Genomic DNA, 24631 nt, shown 5'->3' with positions numbered 1-24631 from the left:
CCTCGATATAAAAATTAATTATGGTGACAGTATGACGTTGATGAACCGCACAAAAGGGGGAGGGGCTGACCTTGCAACGATTACGTCAACTACACACACAGAAGTCTGCAAGATTATAAAGAAGAAGAGAGCAAAGCCTCGCCTCAAATTATTGTCTGCAGCCGGCCAGGCCAGGTAGGTAGATACAAGCTGAGAATTTTAGAAAGCACTAGATCTAGACTGTGTAAGTTGTATTATAGAATCTATTAGTAATGGAACATGCATGCAGCAGCTAGCTGCATTGACCAACCTTATTAAACCATACATGTGCAAGAGTATATTAATTCCTTGTTTGTTTCTCTCCAGTTTCCTTTATGAGCTTTAAGTTGAGACTGCAAAATGAGAGATTACGTTGTTGCAGTGTCTACGTGCACAATGCTGCTGCTGCTATGGACTCCTGCCAACAGAGCTCAGAATTGTAAGCAACCAGACTTTGTTTTTATATCATAGTGACTGGTGTCGTGTATTTAAATTGTAGAGAGTTGACTGTTGTGTGTGCATGCAGTTTTTAATAGCTAGCTTGCAGTCCCTCTCTCAGAATGTTTGAGGAGGACTTGTTTTGATAGGCCCATTGTGGTACCCACTGTGTACACACTGTTCTGGGAGGAGGTGTCTGTGGGAAAATGACCGGAGATAGAGTAGAATACCTGTACCACTGATCCCTCCCTACAGTATACTGTTGTAGTGAGTACTACACAATCTTGTGTGATTGTACATCTTCTCTTCATGAAGGTCTACTAAAAACCCAGGTGTTGCCATGAGTTGAACTTGGTTCTTGCTAATGGAATTTTCAGGAGCTGAAGCTGTAGCTTGTTATAGCCATGTTCGTCTTGTTTACGAGTATTTTACCACATTTGTCTAAATGAAAGTTTCCACTCTTGAAACTAAAAATTTATAATTTGACCAATATTATTCAAACCACATCCCTTTTCTCACTCAAAATTAGTCCCCTGCCCACTTTATAGCACATGATGATGACTCTTTTACAATAGGTGTAAATCTTCACAATGTTTCCAATTTACAGTTTTGCTTTGACTGAGAATTACTGTGCCATTATACTGCTCTAATAATTGTAATTTTTAATGATTGTTACGATAATTAATTTGTTAAAGATAGTTATCCCAAATATTTATCAGACACAGTGGAGGTGTTTATAATTGATCACCCCGGCTCATATAAAAACTCACTGAAGTTATGTGTGTGTGTGTGTGTGTGTAGTGTACTCCGTGCTTTGTATTCAAGGCTCATTGAGTTTATTGATATGAGCTTTAGTGGAACTACTCAACCGTTTTAATAACTGTGTATGTGACCTAATAGTAGTAGTGAATGTCTGCGTACCTCACCCACGTACCACTATGTTCCCATAGAATATCTGTACCACAACAGTGGATTACCAAATGAAATACCAAATGAACTAGTGCTATACCTTCCGTAGTTGTGTAGTTGTAATATTGCACGTCTCACAACCGGAGTGTTGTACAAATTATGTGAAAATCAGTAGATCTAGTAGATCTATCAATGGACACTTATAGCAACAACTAACAGAGGGCAATAATAAAACTAAACTATATACACACAGAGGAGGTACGACATCCGCGTGTCTTAAGACCCACATTCCTTAATTATTATATTCGGGTCAAAGTTCAATAGCACATTAAACAAAGTGATATTCATAGCAACTCCAGGCCTCCCTCTTGAAGATTCTGAAGCTGAAACGATGGTTGATTAAGCTAATAGCTATAACCTAGATCTAACAGTGCACGAATCAAAGTCTTGGCAGCTAAAAAATAGCCCAATTAAACTTTGACCTAAGGAATGTGAGTCTAAAAAACTTCCTTTTACACGCAGATATGACAAGGCTTTGAAAACGGCTGTGGTGCAGACAATGCACTGGAACTATATATCTATGATCAATGCAAAATCAGCACAGAGAGAAAGTAGTACACCTGACATGCAGTGGGACCGGAGTAGGCTCACAGTAGAGTCAGGAAAGATCCTCCCATGAAAACAAATATATATATACATGTGGCTGTAGCTAGTGCGCATGTATAATGGGGTGCTTCAAACTTAGCTAGCTGTAATGCCATTATGACATATAGCGTTCAATATTTCATTCTTTGTACAATTATAGACTGCGTAGTCGCTGATGTGTGTAATTCTATGTTGAGTTGTTCTTCCTAAAGATTAATGACCCTTTTCTGGCTAGACACAATCGAGTTCATAGTACACTACTTGGAATTTTAGTTGTTGTCCGACATTAATTGACATGTGGGTGTACAATTCGAAAATATTGTCTCCCCGGACGTTAATTATTATGGAAATTCACTGACTATTTTCCCTCAAGTCAATGCCCACACTGCCCAACTTGCTGTGCTGTTAGGCCTAATCAATCATTAAAGCTAGCTGTTAATTCATTGACCTGAATCCGATTTAAGCCATGCACTTAAGGTTACGGTCAACCGTTTGCTCATTAATTATTCATAAGCTAGATCTAGTGATCTTTTCCAGCTAGAATGAGCTGGAAGTCCAGCTGAAACGCAGTATAGTCATTTCATGGCTCGAATAGACATTTTTACTGTAAAGCTTAGGTACAGTCTACTGTAGCTTCACTATATGCAGGGCGGGTCGAAGAGATATTTTGAAAAAAGGCTACTGAAAGCTCACAAGAGGCTGTTTTCCTTGGCTCTGGCCGCCATTTTAAGTGGAGTTAGTCTACATATTATTATTTTGTGAGAGTTTGTTGGCCTGGAAAGAAAAAAACGCTTCGACCCGCCCTCCAGAATGGTAAGAAGCATTATATAAGACCAAGAACACAGAGCTAGAAGTGTTTTTGGAAGTTTAAAATGACTACTAGTTTTGTGTTGTTTCTAGTAACTTGATGATCGCTCAGAGCTTCCACTGGAAGATGTTTTGAAGATTGATACTTGTCATACAGATTGATACACCAATATATTTATCATGTATGTGCTTCAAACTTCTCTCATGGCATTTATAGTTTCACAAAAATCATTATAAGAAAATCATGAATATTCATGAACAAACTGTTTACCGTAACCTTAATAATTATAGTCTCATTATTCAATATTAAGGGGGAAAAATTAATTTACTTTTAATAGTAAATAAAACTTTGGAAGTATTTGTTATAAGACCGGTACACACTCTAGTATTCTCTGCCACGTGGGTGTCAATCAATCCCGGGAAAATCTGTTTTTTCACCTAATTATTATTGTTCGACTCACTTTCATATTCATTTTCACACAGCCTCTACTCCAAGCTGCTACTGCGATGATAATGCAATTCCATGCACTAACAATACTTGCACTAGCGATTTTTCAACTCGGTGTCTAGTGGACTTTAACCTTGATACTGGCATGACCCGTCGAGTCTGCGTTCTTCACGGCCTGACTTGTTTCAGGAATACTGAAGACAGTGAGTTACTGGTTAGTATTGTGCTCCTATAATTATGTGTGTTACATGCTATTTTATTATCAGTACCTAGAATCCATAATAAAAGATAGAGATTAGTATCGAACAAAGCCTTACCCTGGAATTAAATGTATTCAGAAAGGAACGGGACTTCCTGCTAATCTAATTAAGCGCCTGGAGCCGCCACTTAATTGCCTCGGCCCTGGAGCAATAAATCAAATTCTCGTTAATTAATCACGCGTTTCAGACAGGGTTATTTTCATATGGTGAAATTTCGTATTGTAGAGCATTATTGCAATAGGTAATTTTACGTCACTATCCTAAGTTGTACGAATATTACGAAACACTTAAATGGGTAGTTCGTACAAAAATTACCTGCCATTTATTCCAGATTTCCGACATAAATATATAGTCATGCAAACTAACCCCACCCCATCCCCACACAGGGCACCGTGGTCAGTGCTGTGAAGGTACGGGGTGTAACAAGTGCCTCACGCCCCCTAATCTGACATACGAGCAGTGTCTCCAAGTCACCTTCCCCTCAGACTGCCCCCCAGTAAACTGTTCACACTTGATTGAAACCCCTACAGGCAATGGTACAGGTACCTTCATGTGTATAGCTAGCTAGCTAGGACACACTTAATTTTGTTTATGGATCATGTTGCTCCTCCTTTGTGTGGCACTGACCAGCTGCGCAATCAGATGTGTGGTTTCGCAGAATGCAATATTTTGATCACCGTAAAGCGGGTAATTTTCGTGGTGTTCGTTGTTTTTGTCGGCAACCTGACCTCCACGAAATATTCTCCCTTACGAAAACTTAGGCGTAGTTTCCGAAACGCATGCAATGCAGTGCAGGCAAACTGAAATGTTGTACTCACGAAAATCACCGTGTTGAATTTTTGACCCCACGAAAAATTGACCCGCTATACGGTATTTATCGGCTCGTTCCTAGTTATCAATGGACGATTAAGATCAGTACCTATGCACATATTAGGTCATCAGTCCTAAAGTTGGTCGTTTTATATCTTATATATCTCCCTCCCACAGAGTCAACAAATCAAGCAACAGATCAAATTCTACCTGGGTGGGGTATCTTCATAATTGTTTTCGTTCTCGTTATCCTGCTGTTGCTCGTAGTCCTGACTATTGTTTGTTACTTCTTCGTTTATGTAAAGAGGTGTCGTCGAAGTTCACCTGTGAGTTTTAAAGTAACAAAATTGTCAGGCCATGTTTATTACATAGCCGAACTATCAGGTGTCAATAATCGGTGTATAATTACATTGCACAAACAAAACGAAATTGTTGTATGCATTATTAATAGATAGCTGTGGGACTAAAAACTAGCAGAATGAAGTTTGTAGTTCGAACAATCACTTGCTGTGCCATGCCAAGGTGCAGTGACGTCATACCTGCTGCTGTGACCAATAGTATTTTTTATTGAGTGCTTTCTCACTGCTGATAAGGGATTCTAAAATGGGAGGGAGCCCACTTTTGGTCTCCCTATAATTACAGAAAATGAATATTGCAATCAGTGTAGCGCCTGACATATCAGTGTGACTGTCTGTTTGTCTACGGTCACCTTAGTCATTTACTACTGTACTAGACAGACAGTTAACAGCTGCAATTCGGAGGGGCTCATAAGCACCCTTTCTCTGCCCCAACTCAACACTCCGTAATGTTGCTTCTTATTAATCCGAGGCGCGTGGGCAGCCACGGGTTATAGTAGTCGTCTGGTTTGTTTGTTTGTAACAGGTGAATCTACTCACCTGGATGCCACAGCACTGCGTTTACAGCATGGATAGCCTTCACACAACAAGTTAATAGTTTTAATAGTGGCAGAATTTGATGTTAAACCTTCCTTGTGAAATAAAAACGAGCAAAAGCTAAGAAGCTTGTGACTGGGTCTGCTTACCTGGATGCTTTAGCACTGTGTTTACAGCATGGGTAGCCTCCACACAGCAAGTTAGTACTTCTAATAGTGGCAGCTTTCGGTGTTAAAGCTTCGTTGTCTAATAAAAGCGAGCAAGATGTAGCTTGAACAGAACTTGCACATGCGTTACTTATAACTGAAGTGATCCTGTACCAGGAACAATGGAACAGAGTCACTACAGTAGAAAGCTTGAATTATAGCTCCTGCTGCTTTAGCATGGGATCCTACTCCATGCAGGACAGACCTGGAGCCATACTTCTCTGAGACTTCAGGCTTCTTTGCTGTGATCCTAATCCACATATTGCATAATTATAAGTATCACTACCTGTTCTCAGCATGCCTCCAGTCTGGTTTAGTTTTATTGCTCCTGAGTTGCTGTGCAAGTCATACATGATAACAACATTATGCACTGCATTATATCACTCTTCTGGTTTCTTTATAATCATGTCACCAGCTGAGGAGGGTTTGCACTTTAGTGCTCTAGTTATATTAAAATGTTCGTGGATGAGAACCCTCACTCGTACAATAATAGTGATATTAAATCGAATTGATACTAGAGACTGTCACTATAAGAAGTTAGGCATGTTGTATGTCCGTGTGATGCTGTGAACGTACCTCACTGTATACACTCACACACACACACACACACACACACACACACACACACACACAGATCAGCAAGTATGAAACGAACTCGCAGATTGAGAGTGTGTCATTTATTTCCGAGAGTGGCATCAGCGGTGTGTCCAGTGGGGGGCGGTCAGGAGGAGCTTTGATATTGGAACCAAAAACGATCGCCAAAGAAATCAAATTGATTGAGCTAATTGGTATGTGTGCACATGTTTTCCATTTCTGAGACCTCCAAAAAACACTGAATAAAATTATACATAGTATTAATGCAAGAGGCAGATTCTCCGTTCAAAATAGAGCTAGATCTACATGTAGAAAGACTTAGGTATGTACATACATAATTATACTTAAGATCGTTGGATGGGAACCAATTAATGTTATGTATAACTCGCACAGCTTCAGGTGGTTTCAGTCAGCTCTGGAAGGGCACACGTATTGGTGCCACTGTGGCTGTCAAGATATACAAAAGTATCGACGATCAGAGCTTTGAGAGGGAACGCTGTATCTACACAAGAGCATTTCTAAATCACGAAAGTATAGCCATTTATTACGGGGCCGATTTACACACTCCTCGTAAGTTGTGATAATTATTACAATATTCCCCACGCTACGTACCTGTTGTTAAACAGACATAAAGCTTATTTTATGTGTGTATTAACTAAAGACATCTCATGCAGAGCTACATGTACTTAAACATGATTATTCACACATACAGCTCTTTTTCCGACTGAATTTTGGCTCATCATGCGGTACTATGAGCACGGTTGTCTAGCCGACCACCTCATACACAACACACTTCCACAGAAGAAAGTGTTCCGTATCCTTTGCAGTATTGCCGATGCATTAGAATATCTTCATCATCCCTTCAACTCTTTCTTTGGAGGAAATCATGGAGGGGTTGCTCACAGAGACATCAAAACAAGAAATATCCTGCTCAAGGATGAATTTGGAAGTTGCGTTGTGGCTGATTTTGGTTTGTCGCTTGGTGCAGAAGATCTTCTTCCTGGGAGTGCCCCGGTAAAAGTGCAAGTGGGCACTAAGCGATACATGGCTCCCGAGGTGTTGAATAACTCTGTTGTGACTACAGAAATTCAATCATTCTGTGTCACGGATATTTATTCCTACGGGCTTGTGATGTGGGAGGTTCTTCGGAGGTCAGAAGGCGAAGGTTAGTAGAATTCAATGTGATTATAAAAATGATGCCAATTAGTGCTGTGTAAAAATAATGGCTCATCTTATCTAGAAATCCAAGCTTTCTGGCTGTGCAAATATATGGCATATTGCACTGTGGTAACTTGTTAGCTTTGATGTACCAGTCTTCACTATGCAATATGCCATAATATTATATTTGCACTGTTTGATCTTTTGATCAACACGCAACAAATTAGAGAAGGGCACTGCCCCTTGTTCAGAGCATGGAGGTTCATTATGTACGAGTTATGTTATACTCGACCAATTGATTATGGTATATGTTATTGATCGCTCCTCGTTGTCTACTTGCAGGTGAACCTAGTGAATATGCAGTGCCATACCACAACCTCCTTCCGTCTGACCCCACTATAGAGCTGGTAAGGAAGGTGGTTGTAGAGCAAAGAATGAGACCACAGCTGGAGGAAAGATGGAACATTAACAAGGTGTGTATAATTTAGAGTGGATGATTCATTTACAATAATGCTAATGTCCCCTTCGTTAATGGTTTGAGCCCCGCTTAGTTGTGGACTGGAATGTGTTTTGCAGTGAACTATTAATCTATACTGTATAGCAGGGAATTTCTGTAAGATGACTTTGAATGACAGTGGTGATTTTACGAGTAAAAACTTGCACTTCGTGCACTGCTGTGAATGCTCTGGTAAACTACCGTGGGTAAACTATTCATCAAGATCAGCCTGCCCACGAAAATAATGAATGCATTCCCCACAAAGTTAACCCGCTATAATATAATTATGCCTCAAGGCGTACCCGCACTTCTCAGTGAGTTTATATAGATAATATGGTGAGAGGCATTAGCACAGCGCAGCTTGCAACACTCGTTCTATATACGGTAGTGGTATTACTATTACTATTCTTATAGTGGTGTATTTACAGTAAAACGTTCCCATTCTGTTTACGTAAAACCTACTCTTCCCGTTTAAACACATAAAATGAACGCATTGTATTATGCAAAAATGCTACCATTTTCACGCATATGCAGAAAATTACTGAGTGAGCAGATTCGTTAACTTGTGCTCGTGTGTAGCTAGCTTGTGTGCTACAGTACTAGTATTAATTGCTGATTGTCTAGTGCTTTAGTTGGCTTAGAAGTGCTATTTTGCAACAGTGCACTGTTGCCCAATTGTTCTCGGTTGCATCAGCCCTAAGACTAAGTGGCCCTCCATGCAAGTCATCTGTGACCTGTAATACAGTGGAACCCCTCTAGAACAGACACCTTGGGGAACAATGTTTTGGCCTATATACGGAGGTGGCCTTTGTTGAGAGGTTGTTTTGTACACAAACTATTCATTCATATAGCAACTGGCCTTTATTCAGAGACGATTGTTAACAGAGGTTCCACTGTAGCTAGCTCATTGTAAACAGTATCATCGTGTTAAATTGTTCATGATAACGTCACTGTTTTGATTTATAATGAGGGAAGTGGTCGTTCTGCATCCGATTTAACGCTACCGTTTATACATGCGTTTTTATAGAAACGGAACTTTTATTGATGCATGGGTACTGACTGTACAGTTATATATACACATTTGGGGGCATATTAATGTTGACTGAGGAACCTCTCTCTCTCTCTCATCTCAGGTCCACTTCTATCAGAATATTGTCCTGCTAATGAAGGAATGTTGGTCAGCCTCACCCGATGGTCGACCCACAGTGGCAAGAATCAGACTAAAACTGGCAGAGAATTTGAAATCGTAACTATTAATTGGCATTAGTGGCTTTTTGACTGGGGCAGGTCATGATGTTTATTACTTTCCCACAATCCTGTTCCCTTTGTGTGCATTTTTGTTACCTTATATTTATGTGGACACCGTGTTCTCACACAATATTATATATCACTTATAATTATCATCTTTCTACTGGTTGTGCAATGCTGAATCCATGCAGATAATATTATGTGTATAACTGGCATGAATTTTGTGAGAATGCAAAAAATCACGATAATACATGTAAGCAAGCAATAATGAACATGATTACATGCTGAATCCATGCAGATATGTGTATAACTGGCATGAATTTTGTGAGAATCCTTGAATAGCAAAAAATCACGATAATACATTATGTAAGCAAGCAATAATGAACATGATTACATGTATACATGCATATGCATATATACCCGGTAATAGTATATACCATGATTGCTACAAGCATTCGTTATAGATAATGTCTCTGGCTGCCTGAACTGACATAATTATGCTGTGATCCTATAATTGATCCGTCTGTGTGAACTATATATAATTATTATGATTTATTTCCAGGGAGACAAATTTACTCTTATAAAGTTGTAACGGACTGTATACACGTAACTGTTAGCACGCACGAGGCATGGGCCACCACTGACCAGACCAGCAAAGCATTGCTTGATAGATCAAACCTTTTGATGCATGTGTACATGTGGATCGAGGCTGAATTTAATTAGTGTTATACCGTACCTTGTGGTATACCCACCAGAATTGACTGGAGCAATAAACAGTGATAAATATATTTATGCCTCAGTGTACGTGTTGTACAAACTGAATAACAAGATAACACAACACAACGGTTGATTGATAAAACGAGTAGAGTCAATAGAGAATGAAGGATTGAGTTTGAGTAACAGTTGATGAAATGAGTAATGGGTATGTAATTATAGAATAATTATGTGAGTTTTGATGGACATGGCTTCAGTCAAATTCGGCGTTTGCGTTTTTTGTCACAGGTGTAACAGCCACCCCCAAATGAAGTCATGAAAAAGTGGTCACCACACTTGGAACAGTGACACTCCCTATAGTCACCTGCCAAAGATAGACACGGTACATTACAAAATTAATACACACATGTTATAGCAGGAGTACTCCTGGTTATAGTTATAACACGGGCACGAGGGATGTATGCAATATATGCCATGCATCCCAAGTGCACGTGTTATATAGGTGCAGTATTGGCTTTTAGCATAATAGCAACCCCTAATAGCACCCTGCTATTAATGCTATTATCCTACTTTTCTACACAAAAAAGTGCTATTAGCAAAGTATTGCTAATACTGCTATTACACAGTGAAGCCCCCAGCAAAAAGAGCCGCTTCTAGTGCTATAATTATGGTGAAGCAGAATTGACATGCATCACGAAGTCGAGGACTAGGTCTAGGAACACAGAATCTTCCACAAAATGAGCCTTGGACAATTTTAAAACCTGCATGGTTGCAAAGAAGAAACTCCAGCAGTGCTGAATATTCCTGCATAGCTGGACTTACTTTGATACTCATGCATGATACAATATTTAATTTAATTGTCTGTCTAATGCCAGAGGGGCGTTTTGTGGTTAGTGCATTGTGAGTTTGCGGTTAGTGCATTATGACTTTCAGCAGTGCATTATGCTACATATTACACTTGGCAACAACGTAGCAACGGGATATAAATAATAATGGCTTCATGCTATGGATAAGCTATACTGTTCATAGACGTTTGCAGTATAGTCCTTCAAACTGCTTTAGTATACTTTTAGACACACCACGGGCCTTGACCTCCCATGACTTCATAGTAAGGGCTATTCCTTCTTTTATAGCATTTATTTGTTTAGTGATGTGGCTGCGTTGCTTAGCCGACTTTTTAGAGCTAAATTCTCTTAGAAAAATCAACATTAAAAATGGTCAATTTCACTGCTTCTACAGCACATTGTAGAGCAGTAGGTAATGAGCATGCTGACTATAAAAATAATCCTTTGTAGTTCTAGTCACACCCTATAACGCGGAGTGTTTCACGCAAACGTTTTCGTTTCCAATCCCCTTCCTATTCTATCTATGATGTAATCACATGATTAACTATAAAGTAGATCTACTCTGATGCGTTAGATGATGTAATTAACAAAAGTTGGCATAGACAAACATTTGCGATGCATTTACGCGGGGCCCAAATCTTCCTCCTAATTTTTTTTTATCCTTGATGAAAGCTATAATTATTACAGGAAATATGGGGTGCCATTCGTGTCAAAACACAATATGTAAAAACTGCATGTTTATAATGTACTGAAAATCCACTCACTGTATCGGCCTCTTGCTTTACTAAATCGGCATCACGCTTTAGTGACACGTGATACCGATACAGTGAGTTAAACATGCAGCTTTTACACATCGTGTTTTGACACAAACGGCACCCCAAAGAAAATCAGATACGAAATGTATGCCAAGTTAAGTCTAGCGAGCAGCTGTCAGAAGGGGGAAGGACGTCTGGTCGAAGTGGCCGCTTTTCCGTGATACTCAGGAATGTGATGTGTTTATCACAACACATCACTATACAATTGATTAATTAAGTAGAAAAGCACAGTATATTTTAATTGAACTGCTTGCCAATTCCAAGTCTATGGCCATGCATGTCCACCAGTCTTGTACAAAGTTTATTCATAGATCGAGGATCGAGGGCAGTCCAATATCTCAATCTCTACATGCCCATGCTCAATTTCACCCTTCTACCATCACGCAACTTCGCATACCCGGCTCTCCTTTTTCTTAACTCTATCTCTATTTCTTTCTTTATTCCTCCAATCAATACCATATTTTATCTTATTAAACGACTGCGACTAAGAACAGAAAAAGGAGAGCCTGGGAACGAGGCTATGAGCTCCTTATAACCTAACTTTATGACAGCAACACTGTCACGAATAGCAGCAGCTTAATTTTTTGTGCAGAGTAATCTAGCTTCTAGGCTTCTGATCTAGCTGCTTATCTTTATAGCGCACACTTCCTTTCTACAGGTAACGTAAAACCATACCCAGGATATAGAAACCTGGCAATCTGATTGGTGCGACAACATTCTGAAACAGGCTCATGGAAAAGCGGCCATTTCAACCAGACGTCCTTCTCCCCTTAGATGGCTGCTCGCGAGGCTATAATTATGCCAGGTACTGTCCAACGGCGGCAGTGGTGCATGGTCAGACATGCAATGGCACTAGAAATAGATCAGAATCAGTGAACAAGCCTGGAGCCCACAATAAAGCACGTGCAATATCGTGGCTCGAACTATAGCTGCGTTTACGTAGCTACATAGCTGTACAGCCAACGTGCAAGGTAACGTACCTTTATTTGAGAACGAAGCTTTAACACCCAAATTAATAACTTAATTGTTGTGTGGAGGCTATCCATGCTGTAAACACAGTGCTATGGCAACCAGGTGGGCAAACTCATGCAGAATACACGAATCAACAAACTACTATAATAGCCCATGACCGCCCACGCATTATAAAGCATTGTGCGTGTACACAATTAACTGCAAGATAACGAGATAACCCATACATAATTATCAAACATACATACATTACCTAAAAATTACATGCAGTTGGGGTGTCATGATTGTATACAGCTGCTTACCAAGACACCTTCCAAATTGTGGACACTTGGTGCAGTGGTTGAAGAACTTTCCACTGTCATAGCCAAACACACCACGGCAGATCTCAGTCACAAATATGCCCCCACAGTCCTCCCCCTCACACTTGAGTGTGGCGTTAGGAGCACCCTGTACAAGGAGGCAACACTACTGTGACCTGATCACATTTTAGTGAAGTACAGTCCATCATGCTCCCTATTCACATTACCATGGAGACACTGTTAAAAATTATTTCCTGACCAGGGTGTCATACAGGATTTTGAAGTAGAGGGGGAAATAAGAGAAAATTTTGCTAAAAAAGGTCAACTGTTATTTCAATACCCTGTTATAAGTATGTAAAATTTTCAGCTATGGACACTCAGTCATACAACTAGTACCTGAATGCAAAAAAGGGGGGGATTGGAGCTAGGGGGGGTATCCCCCTTCCCCCCTGTATGACACCCTGCTGACATGAACAGTGTTATCAATCAAGCCTGTGTTAGGAATTCCAAAAAAAGATTCCAATACCGGAGAATCTCTTTACAAAGGACAATGATAAAATTAATATAAAGCCAGGCTTAACATTTTGTCATCTAAGATGTAGATTATTTAAACAAAAGCTCACATCTCCATAGCCATTGCCCCCATAGTCCGGTTGGTACAGAACATCTCGCACTGTGCACGTGACGTCCTCGCCACATTCGTAACAGCAACTGTCAGTCACCAGCACCTGCATTGGATACAGTGATCTGCAGCCACTGTATTGTTACAAAAGCGGATATACAATGCAGGGATGCATTGAGGGGGGAGGGGGGTAATTTCCCCCCCCCTGGGCTCCCCTCTAGGATCTGGCAGAATCATTTGTACTGCTATAATGATGACTTCGCCCCTCCTACATTTTTAAATTGCCCAATTCGCCCCCCCCTGATCCAAAATCCTGGATGCAGCCCCCCTGCAATGTAGCCATTAATTTAAAACACGCACTGTGCTAGTGACTTAGTACAAAGGCTAAGTAACAAATGCCGTGCACTTTTTAGGAGTAACTCTGTAACGATAGCTATTACAGGGCTCAAAATTACAGTCTGTCACCTGACAAAATCCGGTCATTATGTTCACGTGTCCGATCATTGCACGTGTTAGTCAGACATTTTGTCAGAGCATACATGTAGAGCTAGCCAGAGATCGCTATATAGGGGTTAGCTATTCTAGCACTAGTAAGAGCCCTTATCAGAGTTCTTGTACAGTAGAACCTCGATTATCCGGACACCTTGGTTCCAGAAGCAGGCCGGATAAGTGAATATGCCGGATAATCGAATAGATAAACCACGCCTTGATCCACCCACTTTATTGATAAACAGCAGTGCCGCATGGTTGTCTGCGCATGCGCAGAAGATAAGCAGGCATGTCTCCATGGTAACAGCTGCAACGCGCATGCGCATTTTAGGGACACGCCCATTTTCTGAATTATTTAATCTGAAAACTGCCAAGCCGGATAATGGAGGTTCCGGATAATGGAGGGCCGGATAATGGAGGTTCTACTGTAGCTCAGAACAAGAAGTGTGGATATTAAATGGATCAGTGAAAATGATCAAGAATTACAAATTTCCTCGTGGCTGTACATTCAATGTAGTTAGCTAACTGAGAGCAAGCGAACTGTCTCTGAAGTTCTTAGTTTATTATCTCTCTCTGGCTGAATGGTCGGTCTCTCTCTTTGGCTGGTGGGTCTTTCTCTACAAAGTTTCATGATAAGCTATCAGGCCTAAACGAGTTTATTGATGGCTCAAGGAATATTCGAGAGTCCAACTTCGAAGATCATGCTGCCAGCCTCATGCACAAGAACCGATGACTTGTGTGCCTGATTTTGAATATAGAAATTGTATAGCCTAGCCAACTTTGCATGTCAGAGCAAAATTACATGTTGTCAGATCAAAACATTAATTGGACTGTCATGCTAATATTTTTCGCGCGAGCCCTGCTATTAGTAGCATAGCAACATCATGAGTATTTAGTACTTTGCAAGGTCTACAAACAGCTTTATTACACTCAAACGAATCTCCTCATCAGAACAGTTCAGTAGGTTCAGCTTACTTGATTCAATCCGAACTTATTTCCAGGATCATTTTCAGGTGTTAGCAGTTTAACCGCTCCGTTGAGTATCCCAGCCTTCAAACACCGAGATACTTTTCCAAGGTTCTGCACCCCCAATGAGGCCAGGAGCTCATCAACTGTTTTCTTAGTCATTGGTGCCCTAAAAATGGGAAATTATGTTCATATGCCATGCCAAAAATAGATAATTACCCCGTGTGTACGCGCATTGCGCAGCAGGTAGAGTGATAATTGATGTGTCTGTCCGTTTGTGTCTGTATAATAGTTAGACACTGTTTAGGAAGTTTCTACATGATTTAGAAGCCCAAAGGGCTAGTTGTAGTATCCCGAACGCAGTGAGGGTTCTACTAGCCCTGAGGACTTCTAAATCATGTGGAAACTTCCTAAACAGTGTCTAAGCATTTTAGATCATAGCAACCATGAGTATTTAGCCAATCAGATTTGAATGTTCTTATCTAATCTTTACTACATGATTTTCTAAGTAAGTACATGATTTTCTACATGATTTTCTAAGTTGGATAGAACACTTCCTTTAGCCAATCAAATTGCAGTATTTATGGCAAACATGATCTAAATGTGGTAGGACAACAAAATGAGCTGCTTAAGCGAACTAGACACTTTCATGGACTTCTTTAACTGCTAATAAAACAAACAGTGGTTTAAAAATAATATATTTGAAACATGTAGTCTTATTAAGACGATGCGACAAAAACAGCTAGTGTTTTCCCTGATATGATCGTCGTGTCATGATCATTCTAATTATGCATGTTAACCTCAATTCTAGGCTGTAGGGAAAAGAGAACTAGTGGCCTGTAATGTGCCACTTACGCCAACGTGCACACGCACGGGGCGAGTACTCTCCAGAGAATCTTGTGACTGCATTTATGAATCTGGCCACTCTTGGGGTGGTTGTATAGAATGTCAAAAACAGTTGATGAATATCTAGAGTGAACAGCATACTGCATACGTAAGTCATGATGCGCTGGGACTAGGAACTAACTAAGCGTTGATTACTGAAGCCAGCTTGGAATGAATACTTCACAGTCCATAGAGAGCCTTAAATTATTATGGTCGTACAGATCGCAGTAGATGATTGCGTCTATAGGTAATGCGTCATATCCTACGCAAGGATATTACTATATTTTGGCAGTACCGGTCTAAGCGGATGGCAGGTGCCCATTTATCTCTGTCAAGCTAGAGGTTGGGGGTCACATGACTGCGATTAGGTTTTAGGGGAGTACTGAGAGAGCCTGCGATTAGCAATAAGAACGTAAGTGTTGGGGGCCCTCATTCAGCCCCCCCAAACGGTATATCAACATGGGTCGGATGGAAAATGTAGGTCTTAAACCCCCGTGAATGGGAGGGTGGGAGGCTTAAGACTTGAGCAAACAATTTGTCTGTGGCTTGCTGACAACAGCTGTACTTTAGCACGTGGAACCAGGATGCTACTGGATGTGTATGTGCGATAGGCATGCATGTGACCGGAAGCCACACCTATATGATAGTGTGCTTCGAGGCAAGGCCACGGTTAGTGTATTGCTCAGGAGCTTCCTTGGTCTCCCAGCCTCCTTCACTGACCTTCGAAGAGAAAAGTGCTGACTGCTTGCGCGTGTGCAGATATTTCCCACCATAAAATGTCCTATAATACCAGAGAAAATATCCTAAAAGTCATACACAGAGCTATATAGCTAGCTAGCTAGAGACAGAGCTGTAGGTTTGTTGTACAGCTATTTTCTTTCTGATAGAGTCAGTAGCAGTAGTATCGTAGACATTCACTAAAGTTAGTGTTAAATGGGCGTGGCCTGTCCATATAGGCTCTTGTCAGCCGTCACTCCGTTCAGACGATTGTCATCTACACTGTTGCAGGCTGTGAGTCTTTCGTTAACATACCGTATTACTAGGATATTTTGCTGGTGAAAAAAACCTTTGCGAATGAGCCAAATCAGCAGAAATATTGACCCTTTGCGATCTAACTATTGCGTTCTGGCAAGGATCGTGTGTATTTACTAGTGCGGATTTTATTGTTGCGAATTGATCAACCATCGCAAAGTTCGCAAATGTTTGATGCTCACAAAATATTCTAGTAATACGGTAGAAGGCTAAGGGTAGTTATCAGAGAATGCTACCCGATGGGCTAGAAACCTTCAATCGAACTTTCCATCTACTTCCTTCAATCCACTTCCATGATGTCATTGTTTTACTGAGCATATACGATGTTATCCAAAGTCCCCAGATACCGGGGAGATTTAGCGCATGCAGTCGATACCAGGCCCACTTCCCTGATGTGAAGTGCGGCCTGGAATCGAGGCTACCTTGGTCCAAGCGTTGTGCATTCGACGTCCCTTACTGGAGTTGCATGCAAGCTCTTCTTGGATAAAATGTATCTAAACCATGCCCATGGACCATGTAGGCTTGGCCATCTTGTTGGAGAGCAGCAGAACAGCTTCCGTGTTTCTGTCGTCGCTTGGAGTCTTAGTACCATCAAGCACATGGCTCCTATCTGTTTGCTTACTTTCTTGAGACTGCGCATGCCTGGGGCTGTATGTTATTTTTCTACACCTTGAAGTCAATTAGTGGTGACGAAGCGTAGGTCTATTGGGAGCCTACATTACCTTGGATCTGTAAAATCACTTTGTTCCAGAGCATAAGAACTTTTATGCTACTGGAGATCAAAGTTCTATGCTCTTCATGCTCTTCTTTCTACATATCCAACAGTACTGTAGGCTCCCAATTCTTTCGTTTTACTGCGCAGTCCACTCTCTTCTTCTTTGAGGATCGGTATCAGTACTAGTCTGTAGCCTGCGTCTGTTAGTATCTAGCACTACAGCTTACTGCACAGCAACTCTTCATTTTGCTTCTGTGTAAGAAACTTACTTTGGTGTCTTTGTGGTGATGCGTGGCTTCTTAGCCACAGGGGCATTCTCTTTACCTCCAGAGACAACCTCCTTGGGCTTGTTCCTGGACCCTATAAAAATATCATTTCAGCACACTAAAATCTACACAGGATTTCATCCACCTTAATGTTACTATTATAAACGGGTACTAATTACAAATTATAAAACACTCTAACAAATTTATTAACTTTTTCTGAATGACTTCTGAGAGTCTCAGCCTCTGTATCTGACTCCCATGGCCCAACTCATACTTACACATATTTTGACAAAATAATAGTGTGCTATGAACATCATCACCAAATTTTCCGCTGTGCTATTGCGTGCACCATAATTATTCCGAATCCTAGGGTTATAGATAAAACCCAAATACATGTAGCTTGTAGATCGCTAGATCTTGAACACTGGCCACAATTTGTCGACCAGCTGGCATGGGTCGGGTACACCTACACGCACCTAGAGTTTATGCCACAGCAATGCACCTAGATTTAATACCTTTTGGCCTTCCTCGTCCTCTCTTAACTGGCAAAGTGGCTGCACTTGCCTGGTCACTGGAAGACATGATCTACTCTTGATTTTGGCAGGAGTATGAGTTTGAGTTCGAGTACGAGTACGATTGAGTCAGTGCACACTCCTGGCCTGATCCCTCGACCTCAGAGATAAGAACTGTGTGTCACCCACGTGCACTTGTACTGTAGATAAAAGACGCATGCGCATTACAATACTGGGCCTATCCCACGCCTGTCTGATACTTGTAGCTGTTAGTGGTTTTGTAACTGCTGTCATGCGTAGGATACATGTAGCTCTTTTGTTTTGTGATATGTTGTAGGGGAGACTTTTAGCTGCCAAAAACACCTTAAATCTTGTGGCTCTGCCTCTTCAGTTGATATTATCGGATGATTATTCAATTTATCAGACATGACCACATTTTGGTGTATATTTCATGCATATTTTAGAATTGGGCTATCATATTTGGAGGTTATGTTGTTAATAGGTAGACCTATTGTCGGGTGAAAAATCAGCTTGTTTCGCCCATCCGTTCTCCTCTGGTAGCTGTCTGATTATACTTTCTGTCTGATAATTGATACTTTACTCTACCTCAGGTACGTGATGGCATGTTTTTGCATGCCTAAATAAACCAATATGGCTTTTAGCTACCATTGGGAGATTTGGCCAGTGTGTGCCCCAATCTCTCATACAGGGTCAGTCCGTAAATACCTATGGCTATGGTTAGTCTAAGTAGTCTAGCACAAAGTAATAAGGAAAGTCTTTAAAAGCATGGCTCATTGCTTCATTGCTACAAACTCCACAGCAAAACAGGGCATTAAAAACAGGTAGGAATTCACAACGCTCCATTCCACAAAGTTTTTCTTCAGAATGCGCATGCGCACTGCTCAGTGAGCTCCAATTACTATTTTTGTGCATAATAATATTATTACTAGGGTGACGCAAGCGCCATGGGGCAAGCGACGCATCCAACTCTGCTGAAAGATATTGTGCAAATGACACCACATCTTGTGGCAGGTTAGCCTCGAGACCAGGCCGATTAAAATACGGCCTGGTCTCTATTGCATGGGTGATAGTGCACATGCGCGAACTGAGTTCCCCAGAATCTGGGGAATTCGTTCACGTTAGTAGACCTTTGTAAAATTATACCGTAAACTAGTTTGTTTACTAGTTTCTATCCGTATTATTACTTGTCTCCTGTGGCTTTATGCCCTCTATTGTGTTGTCAAGAAGGCTTACACACTTGTCTAAAGCCAAAGAGGCTCTCTACGATGGTCCTATGGTTGCAGTTGGAAGCACAAAGTCGAGTCAAAGACTTGCCATAGTCTGTCAGAAACCCAGTTCAAAACATGATGACCATACAACCATCATAGAGGTAGATGAGAGCCTCTTCTGGCTTCGTGTGCAAGCCTTCTCAACACAACACCATAGAGAAGGCCACAGCTAGTTAGCTAGCTAGGCTATAAAAAGCTTCATATAGTACATGGGCGTGGACAGCCACGCCTATAATTAATTACCCATGCAATTAGGTACCAGTATTTTAATCGGCCTGGATTCGAGGCTAGTGGCAGGTTGATGACATGGCCTGTGTATCATATTGCCCAAGTGGTAATCGATAGATGGACATTATATTGGCATGACTGCAGATATAAACAGCATCTTGGATTGAACAGCAGATTGTTCAAATAGAGGCATATCGGGATTCACTCTGTATATGCCTCTGCCTGCATGTATTGCTTCAAGCGTGCCTGTGTGGCCTCTGGAGTCTCTGTAAGTGTAATTGGGGCGAGCGAAGCGAGTCTCTTCCTAGTGATGAACGTTGCAATTTTGTGTGTGTGTGTGTGTGTGTGTGTGTGTGTGTGTGTGTGTGTGTGTGTGTGTGTGTGTCGTGGACCGGTGTCATAGGATAGAACCTCCGGAAGACAGTTTCTCCCCTGGAGCCTGCGGTCTTAGGACAATGCCTCCCCCCCGGTGGTTTTGTCCTAGGACAGAATCCCCGCCCCCAGGATATATCATCCGGGTACATGTACCCTGTCAAAACCTGTCAAGGCTTTAGTATAATAAGCGTGTGCGTGCATGCGAAATGTATAGACTGTTAGCAATCAGAATGGCTACTCAACAAGAGTATGAGGACATACTGCTGTACAAGACTGCTGCCAGCAATGCTGGCCAGAAGAAATACAGAGACGGGCTTTCCACTAATGACAAGAGAAGTATAAGAGACAAAGCTCAAAGATAATTTATGCTCTGCAGCAACAATGCTTATACCTGCCTGAGAAGGACAGCACTGGCATGCATAGAATGAGACGAGTTGTGGTGAAGCAAGAGGAGAAAAGCAGGATACTAAACATGTGCCACGATGGACTGGATGGGATGCATTTTGGGAGAGACAAGACCTATGGAAAGGTATATTTATCATCATATCTTATAAAGTATAATTATATCTGTTTCATGCATGTAGGTTGCTCAGGATTTCTACTGGAAAGGCCTACATGCTGACGTCATACAGCTCTGCAAGCACTGCGACAAATGCCAACGAACGAATCACCAACTGCATGCAGAAGCCCAGAGCAGAACTACACCCCATCCCTGTGACAAAGGTCTGGTACTGAGTTGGTATTGACTTGGTAGGACCTCTACCTGAAACAAGCTCTGGAAACAAGTACATTATCACCCTTTCAGACTATTTCTCGACTATTTCTCTAAGTGGCCTGAGGCTGCCCCACTCCCATCAAAATCAGCAGAAGGTGTAGCAAAATTTCTGTTTGACACATTTTGCAGGCATGGGTGGCCAAAAGTGATTCAATCAGACCAAGGAAGAGAGTTTGTCAACGAAATCAACACCCGACTTTTTCAGTTGACTGACATACAGCACTGCGTATCAAGTGCTTACCACCCACAAACAAATGGCCTTGATGAACGCTTCAACCAGACTCTAGTGAACACTCTCAAGAAGGTAATCGATTCTAGTACTGATGACTGGGATCAGCATCTCTCTGCTGCTCTTTATGCCTATCGCATATCAAAACAGGTACCCTCTCAAAATCCTGACCTACCCTCTCAAAAGCCTGATATACCTAGACTCGCAAGCCACTCCCTTTTCTCTGATTGGACGGGGGCGGGAGAAAAGGGACTGGTGACTCTGGGCTACAGCTTTTGTAAATCAGGAATGCTATTAAATATTAATGTCACGTGCAAATTATCCAATTTATTCTGATGCGTCAAAACCTAAAGACACACAGAAGACTAGTATACAGATCTATCTAGCCAGCCTTTTGATATTATAGATCCTTGTACCAGTGTCTGTTGTGCCACAACTTGTGGATTAGCATGGAACAGCTAGCTGATGAACGTAGAAATCTTGGCAGTCCTTCTTTGAACCGAGGAGTGGCAGCGATTTAAGACAGCTTGTACAAGTCTGACTACTCTCAATTCAACTGCTGCCCTCTGCCATTATCTGTCTTGTATTGTACAGGTTATTAAAAGCTTTAGGCAACCAATGACTTTCGGCTGCCAGTTCTCATCACATAAAACTAAAACAAGCTAATCTCTGCTGGTGTCTTAGATGACTATATCCTAGCTGAATGCCTGATGTCCTTATTACTCCATCTTCTCTTTTCTAGCACTAGCATCCATTCTCAAACTGTAGCTAAGTAGCCCGCGATCACTTTTGCAGGCTACGCAATTCTACTTAACCTCACGCAATTTTTGAATCACGTGGAAAAATCAATGAATAATCTCTACCCAAATTCTGGTAGAGACACAAACTGTGTCCCAGAGTCACCAGTCCCTTTTCTCCCGCCCCCGTCCAATCAGAGAAAAGGGAGTGGCTTGCGAGTCTATGATATACCCTCTCAAAAGCCTGATGTACCCTTTCAAAAGCCTGACCTACCCTCTCAAAAGCCTGATGTACCCTCTCAAAAGCCTGATGTACCCTCTCAAAAACCTGACCTACCCTCCCAAAAGCCTGACCTACCCTCTCAAAAGCAAGATAAGCGTGATAAGCGTCCTCTTGACACAAAAGATCCTTGCAAGTCACCTCCTAGGAAGAAACAAAAGAGTCAGGTAATAATATATAATTATCATAACATGTCTATTTTCTTGGTAGAATATTCTGTATAAGCTGTGTATATATGTTGTACAATTCTTAGACTTCTGTGTATATGATTATAGGGAACGATGTGGCTGAAGACCCTAGATCTAAACCTCTTTGACAAACAAGTGTTGAGTGCAATAGGTGGTATGCTCTCCGACAAGCATATGCGTGCAGCCCACCAGTTATTATCGATGCAATTCCTTAAGTTTGAAGGCTGCTATAATACTCTCTTGGCCCAATTAAAGGCATTTCCACCAGTTTCCAATAATCAAGGCCCAGGTAAGACAACGTTTATGTAATTATGATAATTTTACTTGTACACGTGCAGCTGTGCAAATCTTCTTTGTTGAAGAACGACAGCACTGGATTGCCACTTCTCTGTTTAAGGGTGAACTGTATTTGTACGACAGCTGCTTCAATGGAACGCTTTCCCCAAGTACTGAGCTCCAGATAGCACAAGTGTATAGCCCATTAATTCAATGCAATGGGCTGTTGATTTCTGTGGTGGCTCTCCAGCAGCAAGAGGGTGCTAACAACTGCGGACTATTTAGCATTGCTGCTGCATATCACGCTGCTATGAACGATAATGTGGATTCTCTAGTGTTTGATGAGGCCAAAATGAGAGCACATCTCATTAAGTGCTTTGAGAAGGGCAAACTCTCACGGTTCCCTCGCACAAAGAAAGCGATGCCCAAAAGACCAACACCACAAACCATTGCCATTACAATATACTGCATGTGCAAGAGACCGGACTCTTTTGAGGATATGGTCATGTGTGACAAATGTAGTGAGTGGTATCACTATTGCTGTGCCAAATTTCGCAAAGAACCAGTAGGTAATTGGTTTTGTTCTGGTTGCATCACTTTATGATTTGTGCACTTTTGGTTATATTTATTGTACTTCTTTCTCTTGCATTGTTGCAGGGGCGTAGCTACCATTGTTTCCTGGTTGCCCAGAAACCCCCCCAGGAGCTGCTGAGAAAATTGGGCAGGGCTCCCTATAATTGAAATCATGCAGCCCTGCCCATCTTTTCACACGTGGCTGCAAATCAATAATCAGAGCAGCATCGTGAAGCGTTTCAATTTGGCTTTGTCTCAGCTAGTTAGTCTCAGCTAGCTAGCTACCTCAAACAAAGAAGACCAAGACTTAAGTTCTAGATCTAGTATCAATCCTGAATGCTCCAGTATTCTCAGACTCAGCTCTAAGCACAACTTTATTCAGGAAGTGTACAAGTTTAGAACAATCTCAGCCACATGAAACCTCTCAGGTAAATGACATTTAATTGTTGCTCAGCTAGACTAGCAATACACAATTGGCACCTGCATGCCTAGTATGTTACGTCTATAGCTAGCTAGCTTCTCACAAACATGTAAAAAAGTCATGAACAATAGTCAATAACAGTAGGTGTGCCCCAATCAAGAGGGTGTGGTACCGGAAGTGGGCGTGGCCACAAAAATTTCGCGGCGCTATTGCGCCGCTGATTTTTCTGCAGAAACCCCTGTCTCAAAAGTCTGGCTACGCCCCTGTTGTTGTATATATTGAGTATTGAGATCTATAACATAATAGATACAGAATCTATTGCATCTAGTTAGGCTTTGTCTATGGCTGTTTACTTCGTAGCCTAGACTAGTCCTCTCAGATTACCTGTGGACTGACTTTCACCTGCACCGCAGAATGGGGGAGCTCTGGTCCTGGGGTAGGAGCTTTTGTCCTAGGACAGAAACTCCGGGGGGAGGATTTATCCTAAGGACGGAACCCCCCCCCCCCGGAGCTCCTGTCCTGGGGGAGGCCGTGTCCTGTGACACCGGCACGATATTTGTTTTTTGTACTCATGACCCTTTACCAACTTTTACGTGAAAGCTGCGCATGGGCACAAGAGCTAGCTACACTCCGGAACAAAGGCTCAGACAAGACACAAAGACGCTTGAGGCTACAAGCACGCCTACAGCAGGTCAGAGCAGCTCAAATGGGGACCTTCTGAGCCTAAGATCACACAGGCACGCCTGCAGGAGGTCACAGCAGCTTACTTGCCATGTTTCACTTCCAAGTCTTGCGTTTTTGTGATAATAAACCTGCTAGCTCAACAGGACAAAACAGAGATCGATGCCAGTCACTAGGACAGGTCAGAGCAGCTCAGGTGAAGACTTCTGAAGTTGCACAGGAACCTTTAGACAATACAGCACTACGGCAGGTCAGATCAGCTCAGATGGAAACTTCTGAGGCCACACAGGCACGCTTACAACAGGTCAGAGTAGCTTTAAGGATTGTTTACACTGACAGTATACTATAGCCTTGTAATTTGGGTCCAGCAAAAAGTGATAATATCTCCTTGCTTAGTTTATACAGCCAGCTCTTTCGTGCTGAACTTTCACTCATAGATATAATTATGTTTCACTCTTAGTAAGTCAACTTCATGTTACACCATGCACAGTCAAAGACAACAACCCTACACCACTCTGAC

The 24631-nt window shown here is 41.7% G+C and overlaps 3 protein-coding genes across 6 annotated transcripts; 2 read left to right on the top strand and 1 right to left on the bottom strand.

Annotated features, from left to right (window-relative positions):
- Positions 1-35: 35 nt before the first annotated feature.
- On the top strand, positions 36-9149 carry LOC135336709 (bone morphogenetic protein receptor type-1B-like). 4 transcript variants are annotated; one of them, XM_064532567.1, is made up of 10 exons: positions 36-174; positions 346-457; positions 3301-3468; positions 3912-4061; positions 4513-4661; positions 6069-6222; positions 6422-6598; positions 6741-7193; positions 7529-7659; positions 8816-9149. In XM_064532567.1, the coding sequence occupies exons 2-10, from the start codon at positions 379-381 to the stop codon at positions 8930-8932; spliced, it is 1578 nt and encodes a 525-aa protein (XP_064388637.1). In that variant the 5' UTR covers positions 36-174; positions 346-378; the 3' UTR covers positions 8933-9149. The 4 variants fall into 4 exon arrangements, with proteins under 4 accessions (XP_064388637.1, XP_064388634.1, XP_064388635.1 ...); XM_064532564.1 differs by having other exon boundaries at positions 3912-4067; XM_064532565.1 differs by having other exon boundaries at positions 93-223; positions 3912-4067.
- A 555-nt stretch (positions 9150-9704) lies between these two features.
- Positions 9705-18263, bottom strand: LOC135336729 (uncharacterized). Its single transcript, XM_064532583.1, has 6 exons — positions 18063-18263; positions 17551-17641; positions 14659-14818; positions 13196-13300; positions 12576-12720; positions 9705-10008 (listed from the first exon to the last, which is right to left on the bottom strand). Exons 1-6 carry the CDS (start codon positions 18127-18129, stop codon positions 9902-9904), a joined length of 675 nt encoding a protein of 224 aa, XP_064388653.1. The 5' UTR covers positions 18130-18263; the 3' UTR covers positions 9705-9901.
- A 2953-nt stretch (positions 18264-21216) lies between these two features.
- Positions 21217-23055, top strand: LOC135335714 (uncharacterized). Its single transcript, XM_064531267.1, has 3 exons — positions 21217-22139; positions 22248-22449; positions 22499-23055. The coding sequence occupies exons 1-3, from the start codon at positions 21804-21806 to the stop codon at positions 23038-23040; spliced, it is 1080 nt and encodes a 359-aa protein (XP_064387337.1). The 5' UTR covers positions 21217-21803; the 3' UTR covers positions 23041-23055.
- The last annotated feature ends 1576 nt before the right edge of the window (positions 23056-24631 follow it).

Source organism: Halichondria panicea, chromosome 5 (genome assembly GCF_963675165.1).
Source record: "Halichondria panicea chromosome 5, odHalPani1.1, whole genome shotgun sequence".
Lineage (NCBI taxonomy): Eukaryota > Metazoa > Porifera > Demospongiae > Suberitida > Halichondriidae > Halichondria > Halichondria panicea.
This window is presented reverse-complemented; position numbering and strand designations above follow the sequence as displayed.

Excerpts from the sequence above, each read along its gene's own strand:
- LOC135336709 (XM_064532564.1), top strand. The coding sequence starts at position 379 with ATGAGAGATTACGTTGTTGCAGTGTCTACGTGCACAATGCTGCTGCTG. Across the intron at positions 458-3,300 it reads TGCCAACAGAGCTCAGAATT|CCTCTACTCCAAGCTGCTAC; the intron begins GTAAGCAACCAG and ends ATTTTCACACAG. Across the intron at positions 7,194-7,528 it reads TCGGAGGTCAGAAGGCGAAG|GTGAACCTAGTGAATATGCA; the intron begins GTTAGTAGAATT and ends GTCTACTTGCAG.
- LOC135336729 (XM_064532583.1), bottom strand. The coding sequence starts at position 18,129 with ATGTCTTCCAGTGACCAGGCAAGTGCAGCCACTTTGCCAGTTAAGAGA. Across the intron at positions 13,301-14,658 it reads ATAAGTTCGGATTGAATCAA|GTGCTGGTGACTGACAGTTG; the intron begins GTAAGCTGAACC and ends TATCCAATGCAG. Across the intron at positions 10,009-12,575 it reads ACAATTTGGAAGGTGTCTTG|GTGACTATAGGGAGTGTCAC; the intron begins GTAAGCAGCTGT and ends TATCTTTGGCAG.
- LOC135335714 (XM_064531267.1), top strand. The coding sequence starts at position 21,804 with ATGAATAATCTCTACCCAAATTCTGGTAGAGACACAAACTGTGTCCCA. Across the intron at positions 22,140-22,247 it reads GGAAGAAACAAAAGAGTCAG|GGAACGATGTGGCTGAAGAC; the intron begins GTAATAATATAT and ends ATATGATTATAG. Across the intron at positions 22,450-22,498 it reads TTCCAATAATCAAGGCCCAG|CTGTGCAAATCTTCTTTGTT; the intron begins GTAAGACAACGT and ends GTACACGTGCAG.